Raw genomic sequence first — 17,752 nt, 5'->3', positions numbered from 1 at the left:
GAGTGTTAGGAAGTGTCCCAAATTCCTAATTAGTATAGATTCCTTTTTTGTAAAGAATATTATATAGAATATTTCTAGGTTGATATATTATTGTAATATTAGACTTCCTTATAGAATAAGGAAGGTTGTTGGAAATATCTCTATAAATATTCTAGGTCATGAGGGGAAAAAGTTATGAGATGGAGATGGGCCTATAGAGACTATACGAGGTGGATAGAGATGTGAGGAAGAACGGGAGGTACCTGATGGAGCGAGAGGGCTCGTAGTAAGGTATGGATACAAGGAGTGGGGAAACATGGGATGTTTCGGGAACCCAATAGTTGTATCTGGTTCTATCCTCTGTAATATTCTCTATTATATAGTGGAATTATTCTCTCTCATCCGTGGACGTAGGCATGGTTGGCCGAACCACGTTAAAACCTCGTGTACCGTATGTGTGATTGTTTTATCTTTGTGTTCTTGAACTAACATTGTTGGCATCAAAGCTTTCGCTGGCACAACAATTGGTATCAGAGCTTGGGTTGAAGATTTCTGGAAGAGTAAAAGATCACAAAGCACACAAGATGAAAACAAAAGGAATTTATATTAATTAGGAATTTGGGACACTTCCTAACAATCTCCACCTTGGACCAAATTACATGAAGTTAATCTTCAATCTCTCCATGACACAAACCTTTTTGTATCATATCACCACGAAAGAGCAATCGACTCCACCTTCAGTGAAAATTCCTTTTGTTTTCATCTTGTGTGCTTTGTGATCTTTTACTCTTCCAGAAATCTTCAACCCAAGCTCTGATACCAATTGTTGTGCCAGCGAAAGCTTTGATGCCAACAATGTTAGTTCAAGAACACAAAGATAAAACAATCACACATACGGTACACGAGGTTTTAACGTGGTTCAACCAACCATGCCTACGTCCACGGATGAGAGAGAATAATTCCACTATACAATAGAGAATATTACAGAGGATAGAACCAGATACAACTATTGGGTTCTCGAAACATCCCATGTTTCCCCACTCCTTGTATCCATACCTTACTACGAGCCCTCTCGCTCCACCAGGTACCTCCCATTCTTCCTCACATCTCTATCCACCTCGTATAGTCTCTATAGGCTCATCTCCATCTCATGACTTTTTCCTCTCATGACCTAGAATATTTATAAAGATATTTCCAACAACCTTCCTTATTCTATAAGGAAGTCTAATATTACAATAATATATCAACTTAGAAATATTCTATATAATATTCTTTACAAAAAAAAGGAATCTATATTGATTAGGAATTTGGGACACTTCCTAACAGTGAGAACTATTTTTTCAAATTCAAAGATCTAAAGTTTAACCCAAAAGTTATATTTAAAAATTTAAAATTCTAGTTTCCACTTTCCGACAATTTCACAACCCTATAATTCAAAACCTTAACTAATAATTTGAGAAAGAATTAGAAACAAGGGAATCTTTTTACTCAATCTCAAATTCTTTGATCTCTGCAATCACAACCTTATTGTTAATACCACTTAATCGAACCATTTCATTTTCCAATATTTTTCTATTAACCAAACAACCCCAAAACTCAAACCCTAATCAATAGCATGATTGAAGCAAAATTCAACAATGTTGAATGAGACCTTGACCTTTATATTGTAGAGTCTTAGATAAAAAGTGAAGGGAAAAAGAGGTTTGACTAAAGGGCAAGAATGACCACGTAGAATTGTAATTTTACCTTCTCAATTGGTCAGGGTGCCTGTTATTTTAGATGAAGGCCAGCCACGAGGCCAAGCCCGATGCCCAAGTCGGTCCAACAAGGGCCATGAGGCCCATGACAAAACATCCACAAAAGTCAAAACAAAAAAGTAAAATAAATACACCAATCCTTTCTTTGCCCTTTCATGTGTTCTGTACTTCTGTTGTCAGTCAGTTGAGTATCCTCTGACACCAATGGACTCCTCCTCCCTCCCCAAGCGCCTCCCCGCCGACTCTTCCACTGCCGCCTCTGCCGAGCCCACTGCCAAGCGGCGTAACCAGCCCACCGCCACCTCCGCCGCCTCCGCCGCCACTTCATCTCCTCCCACCGTGGTTGCGGCGGGGGCGGCCAAACCACAGGTCCTCTTCCGCATCCTCTGCCCCGCCACCAAGACCGGCGGCGTCATCGGAAAGGGCGGCGCCATTATACGGCAGTTCCGGGAGGACACCGGCGCGAAGATCCGCATCGACGACTCCGTCCTCGGCTGCGACGAGCGCGTCATTCTCATCGTCGCCGATGCCGTGAAGTCCAAAAGGGAAGCGTCGGCAATCTGCGGTGCTGAGGCGAATGATGGTGAAGAATCGGCGAATTTGAGCAACTCCAGTCCGAATCCAGTGGCAGTAGACGATGACGAGTCATCGCCGGCGCAGCAGGCGCTGGTTAGGGTTTTTGAGAGGATTTTGAAGGTGGATGAGGAGAGGGAGGAGAAGGAAAAGAAGGAAGATTTAGGCAATGTGGCGGTCTGTTGTAGGCTGCTGGCGCCGAGCAATCAGGTTGGTTGTGTGCTCGGGAGAGGAGGGAAGATTGTGGAGAAGATTAGGCAGGAGAGTGGAGCTCAGATTAGGGTTTTGCCCAAAGATCACATCCCAGCTTGTGCTTCGCCTGGAGATGAGTTGATTCAGGTAGTGCATAAGCTGTTTGGTTGCTGAACGAGGATTAATTTTCTCGAGAAAAAAATAAAATGAGAATGAACACACCCCCACCCCCCCCCCCCCCCCCCCCCCCCCCCAAAAAAAAAAAAAATTACTGACACTAAAACTTTCATCACACATTTTTTTGAAATGAATGAATATGTTTTGATTATTTGAATGCTGATGGATTATACATGTTGGAATGAATATGTGATGATCATTTGAATGCTGATTTCATTTGAACATATTTGGGATGATGAAAGATCTATATTTTCGGTAAATGTGACCTGTTTGGTAGTGGACATGATGACTGAATTCTGTTTGGGGAGCAAGAAAGAATGCAAATGATGCAAAAGAAAATGTTTGTAACACATAATTAGGTCATTTCTGAATGATGTAAGAGCGTGTTTGGTGACAAAGACGAAAATTATGTTTTCAGAGACTTTCATTGTCAAAGAAAATGCGGTTTTGCGGTTTTGAAAACACTGAAAACAGCATTACAATGTTTTCTAAAAGTGAGTGATTCAGGTAGGGTTTTCAGAAACTGCATGTCTCTGTGTAGTTTAGAATGTCTTTGGTGGCAAAAATGAGATCTGTTTTCCATTTTCAAGGAAAAAAAATGAAAATATAAAGGGCCTGTTTGTGAGCATAAATGAATATGATTTAGCTAGGCTTTGAGGAATTTGTGGCCTGTTGGTTAGAAGAAATGAGAATTGTTTTCAGTTTTTGATAACATAAAAAATGGAAACAACACAGACACATGTGGTAATTTGAAAGCATTTCCTAGAAATAGGTCATTTTTAGGAAACAGAAGATATTGTTTTTTTGGTTCTTCTGAAATGTACATATTAGGTATTGAAATTGAAGCAGAGATGAACGTGATCATTGTTTTCATTTTTTGAAAATGACACTTCTGAAAAGAAAGAAATCTAGTTTCATTTCCAGGATAGTCATTGCATGCTTTTCTTTCTTTTCTTTCTGGTTGTATCGATTGGGGCCTTATTAATAGTATTTTGCTGCATATGAGGAAAGAAAATGAGAATAACATAGAAACAAAAGATGTTAGGTAACTGGTTTTCAAAAACTGTTACCCATAATGTTCCTTAAAACATGTCATCTACAAAAATGTTATTTTCCATGTTTTCCAAAATGCAATCACCTTAAAGATTGAAAATTATGTGAAGTGAATGTGTTGGTTGTTTTCATTTTCCAAAAATGGAAATGTTTCAAAGTGAGGTTGTGGTTTATGGATTGTGCATTTTGTGATACTCTGAGGGGATGAATCCTGGGAAATATGTATTTATGATGATGAAGGAAAACATGTTTTGTTTCAATTATGATGGCTGGTGGTTCGAATTTACTGTTTTTAGAGAGCATGCATAATGTTTAGGTTCAGAAACTTTGAAACTGTTCCTTTGCAGAAATAAGGATTGCATTTCTTTTTGGTACAGTAGAAAAAAAATGAAAACAATATAGAAAACATTTTTGATAACATATTTTTAAGTCATCTTAAATGTTAAGGCTTATTCAGTAGTGGAAATGAGTATGATTTTTCCATAAAAGTTTTTCTTTTCCAAATGAAAGCAATGAACATGTTCATTTTTGGTTTGTTTGCATTGTTAAGTGTTTGAATTTTTTAAAAACAAAAGTGACTCAATTTGCGGAAATATTTTTTATAGAATTCTTAAAAATGTGTCATTAAACATATGACACATTATGTGGGATGTAGTGGAGGAAAAATTTCAGAAAATATTTGCTTTCTGGAAGAGATAATACTTGTCAAAAGGAGGGAGATTGACTTTATTAAAGAGCACTTTATCTAGTCTGCTAATCTATTACATGTCTTTATTTGTAATACCTCATAAGGTGAGTCTTAGATTGAAGAAGCTCCAAAGGGACTTCCTTTTAGGGGGAGGAGAGCTCCAAAGAGGGCCTTACCTAGTGAATTAGTCAATAGTTGGCTTGGATAAAAATGATGGGGGTTTGTGTGTTAGAAAGTTATCTTCTTTGAATAAGGCCCTTCTTAGGAAATGGTGTTGGAGATTTGCATTTGAGAATGAACCTCTTTGGAAACATGTGATTGTAGGGAAGTATGAAGAGGAAAGGAGGGGTTGGTAGGGTCGTGGGGGGGTGTTGTTGTTGTTCTAGAGCTTTGAGGGAAGGCTATGGGGTGGTCCTTTGGAAGGTAATCTGGAGTGGGTTGAAGGAGTTCAACAATAGGGTTGGTTTTAGGGTAGGAAATGACAGGAGAGTAAGGTTTTGGAAGGATAGGTGGTGTGAGGAGGAGCTCTTGGTTGTGGCTTTCCCAATGTTGTTTTCAATAGCCACTGATAAAGAAGCCTAGGTAGACCGGATGTGGGAACAAGTTGGGGAAATAAGTTGTTGGAATCCAGTGTTCACTAGACAAATAAATGATTAGAAATTGGGAGAGGTGGAAACACTGCTTAGAAGGTTGCAAGGGCAAGTGATCAAAGGAGGTGCTGAGGATATCATGGGTTCGCGCTTGTCAAAAGGATGCTCCTTTGCAGTTAAATCCTTTTACTCCTTAGCAAGTCGCTTTCTGAAAGGATTCCCCACAAGCATTATGTGGAATCCTTGGGGTCCTAATGTGAGTCAGTTTTTTTGCTTGGGAAGCAGTTTGAGAAAAAAATCTAACCCTAAATTAGCTAAAAAGGAGGTTTTGGTGTCTTCCAAGTAGATATTATTTGTTTAAGGGTGAAGAGGAGTCAGCAAAGCATATCCTCCTTCATTGTCCTAAGGCAACGGGCAACCATAATATGACATGTTATTTTTGCTCTTTTTGATGTACAGTGGATAATGCATTTCTCAATCAAGGATGCCCTCCTTAGCTGGCGGGGTTGCCTTTGTTGGGAAGAAAAGAAAGAAGGCCTAGAAAGCAACTCATTTGTAAGCTCCTTATGTGCATGCTTTTTAAGTGGGGTTGGGGTTCGTTTAGGGTCTAGTTCGTTGTCTTTATTTGATTTTATAGATTGGCTGGGCTATAAGGGAGGAAAGAGTGTTGTTTTTTGTGTATCCCTCGCTTTTTTTGGCCTTGTATACATAGTAAATACTTTGGGCTCTTTTTAGGCGCTTTTAATATAATTGCTTTACCTATAAAAAAAAAAACATATGATTTGTGTCAGATTTTTGTTGTTTCTGTTTTGGAAAAGAAAAAACAGTTCTCTATTTCACCGCAAACAGGCCATAAAACATTATTTTTCTTGTCTCCAGAAATGCAAACACTTTAATGATATAATGGTGTGAATGCAAACATGTTTACTGTATTTATTTTTGAAAATGTGACTGTTTGTGAAAATACCATTTTCATTTTGAATATCAATCAGGCCCTGCATGTGCTCTTTTTTTCCACTCTGTATAGTTTGGGATTCATGGATTATGCATTATTACTGTTATGCTTGTGGAAATGAATATGTGATGACCATTTGAACATGAGAAGTATTTAATCTATTTATAACATTTTTGGTATGATAAAAAGAGCTATCTGGACTATAACGGGTGAAAGTATGGATTTAGCGGTTTCAAAGGTCCTAACTGGATAACTATTGGGTGTAACTCAATTTTTCTTAGTGGGCAGCTAGGTTTTTATTTGTTTTCTGTTCCAATGATCACATTTCTTTCACTTGTAGGGCGGTTCCATGAAAGGAAGCTATGTGCCTAACCTGCTATTTTAGGTGCGGTTGGATAACTTTTGGCTTTTCTTCTTTCTTTCCTATTATGCTCTTGGTTTTTTCTAAACAGGAAACATGTTTGCCACTGCCAACTGTTGCCTATTTTAAAAAGCCAAAGACAAATAAGCCCATTCCGATGTGATGGGAGAGTGTTGATTATACCACAGAATTTAAGGAGCTCCAATTGAGGTGGAATGTGAGAATTGGTAATGATAGCTTGGTCCTGAGTGATGAATTCCATCAATTGCTGTCATTAGGTTCAAGTTGAAACTACTACTATGAATTGTTCCCCTTTTCCCAAGAACAAAAGGAGGAAAAAATGTTATTAAAATGGCAAAAAAAGAATGAGCATTGTTGTGTGTGTATATTTATCTTAAAAAAAAAAGAATGTAAGTCATAACTGTGATATAAGAGAATAAGATACTACAGAAGGTTTCATAGTTGGGAGTTAGAGTTGGTTATGCTGCAAAATATAGACATGATAGAGACAATAAGTTAGTTTAGAAGCTCTCTAGAGGGGTTATTGTTCTGTTGACTCTTGTTATAAGGCCCTTTTAGCAGATGTAAAGAAGTTTCTGGTGTTGTGGTGTCTGGTTCTGTTGTTGCTTCCAATGTAGGATTCTTCATATTGACGAGCAAGGGAGAAGATCTTAATCATCTACGAATTGATTTAAGGGTGGAATTCTTGTGTGGTGACTAATCACCTCTATGTTGTCAAAAGCATGTCTTAGAAGTGTCGCCAGGTGCAGCGGCAGTCACCAGAGCATCATGAGCAAAGATGCTGCTTAAGTGCTTGCCTTGCAGCCAAGTGCCCAGAGGCTATTCAACATGCCTATTTTTTTTTCCCCTTTTTCTCCTTGGCCCAATATTATAGTGTTTTGGAGTAAACACTAGGCAAACAACACTGTTGTCCCCATACCCATGTAACCCTAACCAACCCACCTGCCCCCAACACCCCCACACCTGCCACCCCCAACTAGCTCCCCTAGCTTCATGGCTTCCTTTTTTTTTTCTTTTTCTTTTTTGTTTCTTTTGAGATTCACATTGTCCATGAAAAAATAGTTATTAAGATAAATAAGTTTAAAAGTTTATACGTTTTATAATATCATTTTGAACTTAGTTAAATTAAGGATGGCATTAATTCATCTGAAATTTCCTGAACTTGTATTATCAAGATGTGTTAAATTTATTTTTGATTTTTTCATATTTTATTAAATTATTGAACCACATGAGCATGGTATACAAAGCTTTCCAATTTTTTTTTCTGTCATAAATTTCTTTTAAATGTTTGAATCTTAATGTTTTTTGTTGTTTGGACTGAAACTTGGATCATAGTTGGTGATTCAAATATGTGCCTTAGAGCATGCATCACTTTTATCAAGCACACACCATAGGGTGCCCTTGTACTGAGGCTTTAGATGACCTTTGTGCCTTACTGCACCTTGCGCCATTCAGAACACAGAGTCACATATTTATTTCTATGGTGGTTTGTGTTCTTAGCCTTAGTCAGTGAAGGATAGGAACTGTCAGAGTTGGAACTGAAAGATATTTCCCTTGAAGTCTATATTTGTCTGGTTGAGGGACTCTCTAGCAGTTGTGAGGTCATCTTTTACAGAGTTTGAAAGGCCAAGGAAAGACCTAAGCCTCTTCGTGTTGGTCCAGACCATATTGTTTTGGTTTTATGCTTTGACAGGTGCTCCTTGTCTATTTCATGCATATCAGGGTTACTCCTTTGTTTTTAGGTGGTTTCTAATATATTGTCTATTTACCTACTATTTAGAAAAGAATTATGGTGGGGAGAAAGTCAATGTCTGACTACCAGTTACAGATATTGAACTTTTGGATCTATGAGTGCAAAATGCCCTGAAGTGTAATACTTAGGAAACAATAAGCCTAATAAAATCGCAAAGGCATGTTAAATCCTCTCAACGCAAAATGGATTAAGTAAAATATGAATCATGTAAATGCAAGAAGATGGAAGGAAAAATAAATAATGTATGATACTATGATTAAATGAGTGAACAACTTCTCAGTAAATCATAATCTCAGATAGTGATTCAATAAAATAACTGTGCCCTGATAAACATGGAGTTAATTTCCAAGATATCACTGTAAACAGCATTAAACCGCTCCCCCAGCATCAAATAATATTTATGGAAGACTGAAGTTGCATGCTCTACATTTTTCACAGAAGTTTTGTTTTCATATGGGTAAACTAGGTTCTACCTGATTCATGGTTCTGAGGAAATACTTTTAACTGCTTCAAAATAGTGGCTATGCAAGTGCTCAACATGGTGCCATAATCATTTATGTTGTGAGGGGATGTGCTATTTATTATGTTACTTTCCGAATTCCCTCTGAATGCAGCCTGCAATCATGCAGCTTCTATACGTCTGTACAGGTTTATATCTCATTCACACTAAATGACATGTGTTCTATGTACTGATATACTTCCTCAATTGCTTGCTAATTCTATATAATTTAATCTTTCACTTAATGTCCTTAATGATCTTCTATGAACCACATCATGTTTGTGTTTCGATTTGTTATATGTTTATATTCTGCTTACTCTGTTTCTTATTACTATAAATGGTGGTTCTCATATGCAGATAACTGGAACCTTTCCAGCTGTAAGGAAAGCACTTTTGTTGGTTTCAAGTTGTCTTCAGGATAACCCTAGGGCAGATGCAACCAACTCGGCGGCAGCCAAGCCAACTGGAGGCATGCTTCATGGAAATGGTATGCCTGGACAGCTGGACTCATTCCCTCAACGAGGTTATGGATCTAGTCTTCATGGTCCTGATTATCATTCCAGGGGCTATTCTTCTATGCCAGGCCCTGAAAATATTGGTGCCAATCACAGAATGGTACTGGAAGAGGAGGTGGTATTTAAATTATTGTGCCATTTTGAGAAAGTTGGCAGTCTGATTGGAAAAGGCGGTTCTATAATAAGGTTTTTGCAAAGTGAAACTGGTGCATCTATCAAGATTGCTGATGCTGCACCTGACTCAGATGAACGGGTTGTTGTGATATCTGCACGAGAGGCATGCACCTTAACTGTATCTCAACTACAATCCTATTAGTATTTTATAGAGAGCTGTAGTTTTATCCCATATTTGGTAAAGGGAACTTTTTGTTTTAGATTTATCGTACACATAATGTGAACCTTCTTGCCCAATTGTTTGACAACGTCACGTATAGCATGGATCTGGACCTCAAACAAATGGCCCTTTCTAGCAGTCTATCCTGGACACAAACAACCCAATCAGAGGATAATTGACAGTATATAATTTCTTGTGATTCCAAATTTATTAAATACAAAAATTACTGGAACTCCTTTTTTTTTTTTTTTTTTCTTCTTTTTTTGAGGAATAATTTACTTTTTAAGTAATTCAGTTTGTCTAATCAAAATTATTTCTGGTTCTATCAATTTCTTCATTGGACCATCAATTGATGCCTTGCTAATGTAAATTTGTCTTTGAGGACAATGTTTGACCACTTAGGATCTAGTTATGCTCTTGCTATGACCTGGTTTCTTGTGGATCATGTGCATTAGTCTGGGATCCATCATTCAGTGGATTTGTGAGAAGTTCATACGATGATGGTTATCCACCTTGTGGGTCGTCTCCCTGGACAATCCCTTTCTTTGCTTCCTGGACCAGTTAAACTGGATTCTTGCCACTAAGGAGAGTCCTAAATAACTACCTAATTGATTGACGACATAAATTTTCTGTTTTTTTTTTTTTTTTTAATAGGAAGCAATAATTCTTTGCTTCTTACAAGTTATTTTGTCTTAACCAATTGCAGAATTTGGAGCAGAAACATTCACCTGCACAGGATGCTGTTATACGAGTGCATTGTAGAATAGCAGAGATTGGATTTGAACCTGGTGCTGCCGTTGTTGCTAGGCTTCTTGTTCATTCACAGCAGATAGGTTGTTTATTGGGTAAAGGAGGTATCATTATTAGTGAAATGAGAAGGGCTACTGGTGCTAGTATACGCATTTTTGCTAAGGAACAAGTTCCAAAGTGTGGTTCCCAAAATGATGAACTCGTCCAGGTAATTCATAGTTTTAGACATGATGTAACTCTCTGTTACTGAAAAACCTCTTTTAATATGTTCAAAAGTCGTGCTTATTGTGCCTAGAACATCTGCTTTAGGCATTGTCTGTTTATAAGGTCAGAGAAGTAGTCCCTTGTTTTGAACGAGTTCTGAAATTTTTATAAATAGATTAACATATTTCTCTTTTCCTGCTAAAGGTATTTTGGTTTTTAATTACTGAGCCTATGGAATTTTTTAGGGTGTTGCTGTGTGGTCATCTGTAGATAATGAGTAAAGTGATTGCCTGCTTATAAGAATTATCCATGAAATTTGCTGTTGATTGCTTGTAGAACCCGGGTTTATTCGTATATATAGGAGTGTATCTCATCAAACCCTAGATGTGCCTACAAAGAATTCACCGCTTATAAGATTTGTCTAAAAATATGTTTAGTCATCAAAGATCTAACTTCCTCTCAACCAATCATCATCATCTTGGTGAAAGAACACACATGCTTAGATTTACTGTTAGGGAAGTGAAACTACGGAGCAACTGGGTGAACTGGTTTACACACAAGATCATGCATCTCCTAGCTGCAATTGCTGAGGTACTGCTGAAGGCTATGAGGTGAGGATGGGACTGGTACAGCAAATATACCTTTGTATTGTGGTTTGTGGTATTTGCTTACTTCCTATTTCCATGCTTATCATTGGAAGTGGTCCTTCCATGCTTCCCACTAATAACCTCTAGGTTATGTTTGATTTCCAGAAAGTGGTAAGGAAAGAAAAAATACTAAGGAAAATTATTTTCTCATATTTGATTTAACTATAAAAAATATGAAAGAAAATCAAATATAATTAAAATTGGTTAAAAATTTATATATTTTTAAATTATTTAATTTTTATATAGAAGAGAAAAAATATGTGAAGTAAGTTTGAATTAGCATATAAAAATAATTTATTGACTTTAAATCTATTTTTTTTTTCTTTCCTTCTCATTTTCCTCTTTATTTTCTTTCTCTTTCAATTTTCCGGGAACCAAACACAGCCCTAATCTCTCAAAAGCTTCACCTACCTCCTTAATGCTATCTTGTAATGTTGTTATGTTCCACATAAGCATGCTTTCTCTCTCTCTCTCTATCTCTATCTCTCTCTCATGTGCACACATGTGGGAGCGCTGGTGTGCACCATGTGAAGGTTTTGTTTTTTATTTGGGCCTTTTTTTTTTTTTTTTGTGTGTGTGTGTGTGTTTTTGGTTGTTTTGAAGAGTTAATTATTGTTAGAATTCATGAATATACTTGAATATGAGATATCTTTGTGTATAGGAAATTTTTGGTCAATGAAAGTTGGAAAAAACTTCAACATTATAATCCTCCTACTAATTGATAAATTGTTGCCCATGATTATTTAATTATAAAGGGTTAACGTCCCTTATGGGCCATTTAGTATTAATGATAATGTTGTCATCAGACTTGTTGAAGTGATTGGTTGTTAGACTTTTAACTGGTATTCAACTTATTAAGGTGTACTACATTTTACTTTGACTTATTATACACATGCCGATATTCTATCTCAAATTACACTGTAATGTGTTGGGTGTGCTTTTTATCTAATTAGCTGATTACATCAACTTTATGCGGATTTCCATTATGAAGTTCTATATTTTTGAGGACTCTGCATTTTGGCAGGTTATTGGTAGTTTGCAGTCTGTACAGGATGCTTTATTTCGTATTACAAGCAGGATTCGAGAAACCATATTCCCTCTGAAACCATCCATTTCAAATGTTAACGGCCCACCATACATGTCTTCTTTTCCAGAAATACCTCCCCCTATGTTTAGGCCAAGGCATGACCCAGCATCTCCTGGTCATTACTCTTCCCCTGTTGGAGTGCCGCATGGGATTGATCGTTCTGCTGTTCCAGGCCACCCCCTTGATCACCAGTCCTCATTTTCACACGGTGTGGATCGTATAGGTCCATCCAATCTGGACCGAGCTCCCTATCCCTATGGTGGTGACAGACCAGGACATGGTCCACCCTTCGACAGACCATCTTCTTCTCCAAGAATGTGGACTCAGGTTGACGCTCTGTTCTTTCAGTGGGAAACTGTTACTCTGCCCTCAAACTGAATGAATCAAAAATTTAGCTGCTACCATTATCATTTCTTGTTCCTTAATCCCGTTTCTTTTTTACCCTTTCCAGGGTGTTAGTGGGAACCTCAGGGGCACAGACGTTGGTTCAGGCAGCTTGGCTTCAAGAAACGGACCTCCTGGAAGGTGATCTCTTTCTTCTGCAGATCTATTACCTGAATTTTTATATGCATTTCAAACATAATTGACTGGATACCTTAGTTACAACATATCACTGAGAGATGCCTGGTTGTGAATATTATCCACATCAGTTTGATCCCACTGATCCCTTTTTCTTCTTCACTGCCTCTTGAACACCATTTATACCATTTCCTGAAACTCTTCTCTCTGCAGTGGAAGTCAGGCACCGAACATTACTACCACAACTGTTGAGGTCGCTGTCCCTCAAGCATTGCTGAGCCATGTCTATGGAGAGAATAACAGCAATCTGAACCAGATCAGACAGGTGGGTCGAAATATTTTTCCCATTAATTCTCGGTTTCCTGAATCAAATTTGCAATAACCCAGTACTACCATTAAATTCCTAACATATGCTTGGATCTTCCCACGTCGGTAACCTAGATCTCTGGTGCAAGGGTCGTCATTCAAGACCCAAGAACTGGAAGTTCTGAAGGTGTAGTTGTGGTATCTGGGACACCAGACCAAACTCGAGCCGCTCAGAGCCTTGTTCAAGCCTTCATCCTCTCCGAACAAATGACAACGTAACGATAATCAGTTCTGGTAATTCATTAACCTACTTTAAATATCAGAACTGCAGATTTCATTCGTTTCTTCTTTGGAGAAAGGGAAATGAAAATTTGGGAAAAGCTACAAATTTTAGGTTAGTGTTAATCCTTTAGATCATTATTCACGTCATTAGAAATAAGCTATAAATTGAGATTGGTGTCAATATTTTATATTATCATTCATGCCATTATGAATAAACTACAGTTTTGTCATAAGGTTTGGATGCTATTAAAATCTATGAAAATTTCACAGATGAATTTTTATGATATCAGTTTGACGTAAAAGGAAAAGGAAAAATTAGAAAAAATTTGTATTTATTTAATTATCCATGATGATTTGGGAGCAATAAAATTAAATTATTGATGAATATATTTTATTTAAACTTTTCTTTTTTTTCTTTTGCAGTTTTCTTTCTTTTTTTCATTCACTTTTTTTTTTTAATATATATATTTTAAATTTTTTTATGAACCCAATATGGGAACCATAAAAAATCTTTTTATATTGAAAAAAAATGTTAAATTAATTTTATTTTATTTTTATTTTTAATAATGACAAAGAGGACTTTAATTGAAAACAATGTTCTTGCTAGAGTAGCCCAATTGGTGAACATTGGGAAGTATGGTCTGTGTTACATGGTCCTAGGTTCAAGGTTTGGGTCTTCATTAAGAGTTCTAAAGCTTGGCCATGAAAGGTTAAAAAAAAAAAAAAAAAAAAACCAACAGAACAGAACAGGTATGAAAATAATTATAAAAAGAGATGGAGGAAAAATCTTATTTGAACTTCACTCTTTCCCTTTCATATTCCATTAATTTTTCAAATTCAAATATGGATTGTAAAATTACATGGTTGCCCTCACATTTTTGTGCTTATTAAAAAATTTAATCAAAAGTTATATGTGAAAAAAAAAAGGGTAAGAATATAGAGCAAATTCAGATGCCCCATATATATATATATATATATAAATTTAAGAAATCATAAAGGTTAAAATTGTTTTATAATTAAAATTTAAAAATAGGTATAAAATTTAAATTTCACTTATTTCAATATCATAAATATCTTATAATTTTAAAAAAATTAAATAATTAATGTAATTAAGATTTAAAATAAAAAATAATCTAAACAAAAATAATAACTCATTAGGTAAAAATAATGTAATCATCCATGTGAGTCCTTACCTAATCCAAGTATATTATGATCCATAATAAATGTGTTATAAAGGTTTGTTTTATAGTGATTTTAGAAAATATTTTTAATCTAAAAATTGTTTTTGGAAAAAAAAAAAATAGGTTTTTGGAAAAATTTAGGAAATATTTTTAAAATTATGAAAAAATCATTTAATAGTGAAACATTTGATCGATGATTCTTTTAAAAATAATTCTATTGAAAATAATTCAAGTAAAAATATCGTTAAACGCTTCCTTACTTAGAGAAATAGTGCTTGGATTAAATATTATGTCATGTTTTCTAATTTTTTGTTTTTAAAAATAGAAACCCTCTATAAAATATAAGAAGAAATTTATCTTGTATTTTTAAAAATTATTTTCAAATTTAAAAAAAATTATTTTCAAATTTAAAAAAAAAAATTTGAAGAGGATATTTTTTATATTTCTTAATTTTTAAAAAGTGTTTTCAAATATACAAGATGTGTACTTACTTTTTGTACAAAGTGTCTTATATTTCCATTTTTGAAATAAAAAACAAGAAATATATCCAAATATCACTAAACTATTCTTTGGATACAATTCTTGTTTTATATTTTTAAAAGGAAAAATGATAATAATTTTTATATAAAATGCAAGAATGCTTTGATATTTACTTTAAAAAGATAATGACTTTTAAGATTGTTTAAAAAACCTTTTAAGTATTAAAAAAAAGTTTACTATCTCAAATTTTAAAAGTGACTCCCAAAGATATAAAATAAGTTTATACTTTTTATATTAGACATATTATATATTTTATATAGAAATTGCTATTATTTTTTATTTTTAAAAACAAAAAATATATTCAAACCAACACTAAAATTTTTATATTTTTTACAATCCGAATGCAACAACATAGTGAATTTAAAGGCTAATTAATTAAGAAAATCATCTAAGAGGGGAGGAGTGAATTGGGTTTTTGAAAACTTTTACAAACACACTTAATTCAAGCAAAATATAGAACAATGAATGCAACACAAATAATGAATAAAGGAAGCAAATTCAAGATTTATAGTGGTTCAACTTGCTTATAATTGGTTTTCTCAAGCTCCAACCAAATGAAAGTTCCACTAATTTGAAGTTTTAGTCAAACTTTCAATCCTTTATACTTAAAATTTTGGCTTCAAAGAGCACTATGTTTTCTTCAAGTATACCTCAACTTGATGCACTTAACATTCAAAATATTTCTTCAATGATTATGAACAAAAGAACACTCAACCTAGCACATTTAATGAGCAAATACAATGGAAGTTAGGATGAATGATAAGGGTGCACTAGGATGATTTGCAAGTGATGGTTTAGTGCACCAAAAGAGAAGTTAAGAGCTTTTAATAAGAAACAATTAGGTAAAAAGATGATAGTAGGTGTACTTTTTTCGATAAATAAAGTAAAACTCTCAATTTATAAGTTTCTAACCTCATACATAAAAAAGATCTCAAACCGACCTTTCTCGTTATAGCTCCAACTTGATTAACCGACTAGTCGTTGGGTATTAAATGCTTGGTAGATGATCGTTAAGACTTGACTGGACCTTGACCAGGAAAGGGTTGTCCCTTGCTCAGGGCAATGACTCATCTTAATCAGGAAAACAACATTTTTGGAAGAGAGAGAAGGTTAGTGCACCCCTTAATTGGTCATCGATTAGGAAAATGCAACTAACTTAACTGGTTTCCAACCGGTTAAGCTGATTGGGCTTACCCTGTCCAGTTGGCCATTTTTTGTTCGAAAATCTATCTTTTTCAATTTCTTTTAATTTTAACACTTAGGTAAGACCTTTAGGTATCTTAGTAGATCGAGTTTAAATAAATTTTGCCTAAGGTTCAAGTAGAAATACTCATGTTTTAATACAATTTTAAGTTTAATGCATAAATGAGTATGAAGTGATCCATGATTTACATAAAAATCATGTGCACTCAAGTATTCATCTTATAAAGGATTCCTAAACTTGAATGGTTTTTATGCTTACTTAGATTTGCATTTGTTTGATCATTTCACGATTATCTTGAATTTCCATTTGAATTTCTCAAATAAAATATGAAACTCATCTTGATTTTAAACAATTAATAGATGAACCATAATTTGTTATCATAAAAAAGAAGAACCTTTAGACAAATAAACCCTAATATCCCATAAAGTTTTCAACAACATTTCCCACAAAATTCCTAAAACAACCCTAATTTTACACCCAAGGTTTTCTTAATATTACAAGGTATTAAGGCGCAATATGTAGTGCTAAATATTGTAGGCTAAATATTAATTTTAAAAATAATTAATTTTATAGTTAATTATAAAAAATTCTAAACACTGAATTTTAACTTTGCTTAATATTGAAAAAGTACAATTACATACTTGATGTAGAAGCAATTATATTAAATGCTTTTGCGCACAACCTCATCTACAAGTCTCTTTGAGATATTCAACATATTCATAAAATATAGTTGTTAAATTGTGAATTAATGTTTTATTTAAACTAAATATATAAATTGTGGGCAACAAATAAATATGTACTAATAACTTTTTTTTTTTCATGCCACAATTCAAAGTTTACACCATATGAATACATTGGTAAAGGATTAGGTTTATGACAGGTCACCCTAATCCCGACCCCATCTTGATTATTTAAATCTCTTCTCATTTTTGTTTTAAATAAAATTTAAATAAGGTGAGATGACTCGGATTGGAGGATAGCCTATTTCGGTACCCTATATATATATATATATATATATATATATATATATATATATATATATATATATATATATATATTATTTTATTTTAAACATTTTAATCATATTAAAGATAAATAAATGAATAAAATTTAAGCATTTTTTATAATTTATTTTCATGGGAAATGAATTTGTTTTTATTTCATATTCTAAAAAGGGAAAAAATGAAAAAATAAATTAATATTTTTGTTTCATTATATACATATATATACAAGAGATATTAATTTTTTTGTTGATTTTTTTTTTTTTGAATTTAAAGATGATTCTTTTAATAAATTTTAAATAACCCAATTTAAAAAGGGGAAAAAGGTTTAAATATTATTTTTACATACATATACTTAATTTTTTAATATAAATATGTAATAAGTAACTTCTTTGAGAGATAAATTTCTCATAAGTTGTGTCTAGGACATCATCTATGTTTAACAATATAAGAAATGGAAACCAAAGTAGTAACTATTCTAATGGGATTATATCTTATATTTGAGAATTGCATTTTAAAAATATTTTCATAAAAATAAAGATATATATATAAGAAATTTGCATGGTCAAGTTTTTACGACTCTT

At 34.3% G+C, this 17,752-nt stretch overlaps 1 protein-coding gene across 1 annotated transcript; it reads left to right on the top strand.

Annotated features, from left to right (window-relative positions):
* The first annotated feature begins 1,872 nt into the window (after positions 1 to 1,872).
* On the top strand, positions 1,873 to 13,526 carry LOC100251267 (KH domain-containing protein HEN4). The gene is made up of 7 exons (XM_002264089.4): positions 1,873 to 2,648; positions 8,956 to 9,390; positions 10,154 to 10,405; positions 12,073 to 12,462; positions 12,587 to 12,660; positions 12,868 to 12,979; positions 13,096 to 13,526. The coding sequence occupies exons 1-7, from the start codon at positions 1,941 to 1,943 to the stop codon at positions 13,237 to 13,239; spliced, it is 2,115 nt and encodes a 704-aa protein (XP_002264125.1). The 5' UTR covers positions 1,873 to 1,940; the 3' UTR covers positions 13,240 to 13,526.
* Positions 13,527 to 17,752: the final 4,226 nt, after the last annotated feature.

This window comes from Vitis vinifera, chromosome 9 (assembly GCF_030704535.1).
Source record: "Vitis vinifera cultivar Pinot Noir 40024 chromosome 9, ASM3070453v1".
NCBI lineage: Eukaryota > Viridiplantae > Streptophyta > Magnoliopsida > Vitales > Vitaceae > Vitis > Vitis vinifera.
The sequence above is the reverse complement of the archived record's forward strand: the minus strand, read 5'-3'. Positions and strand labels throughout refer to the sequence as shown.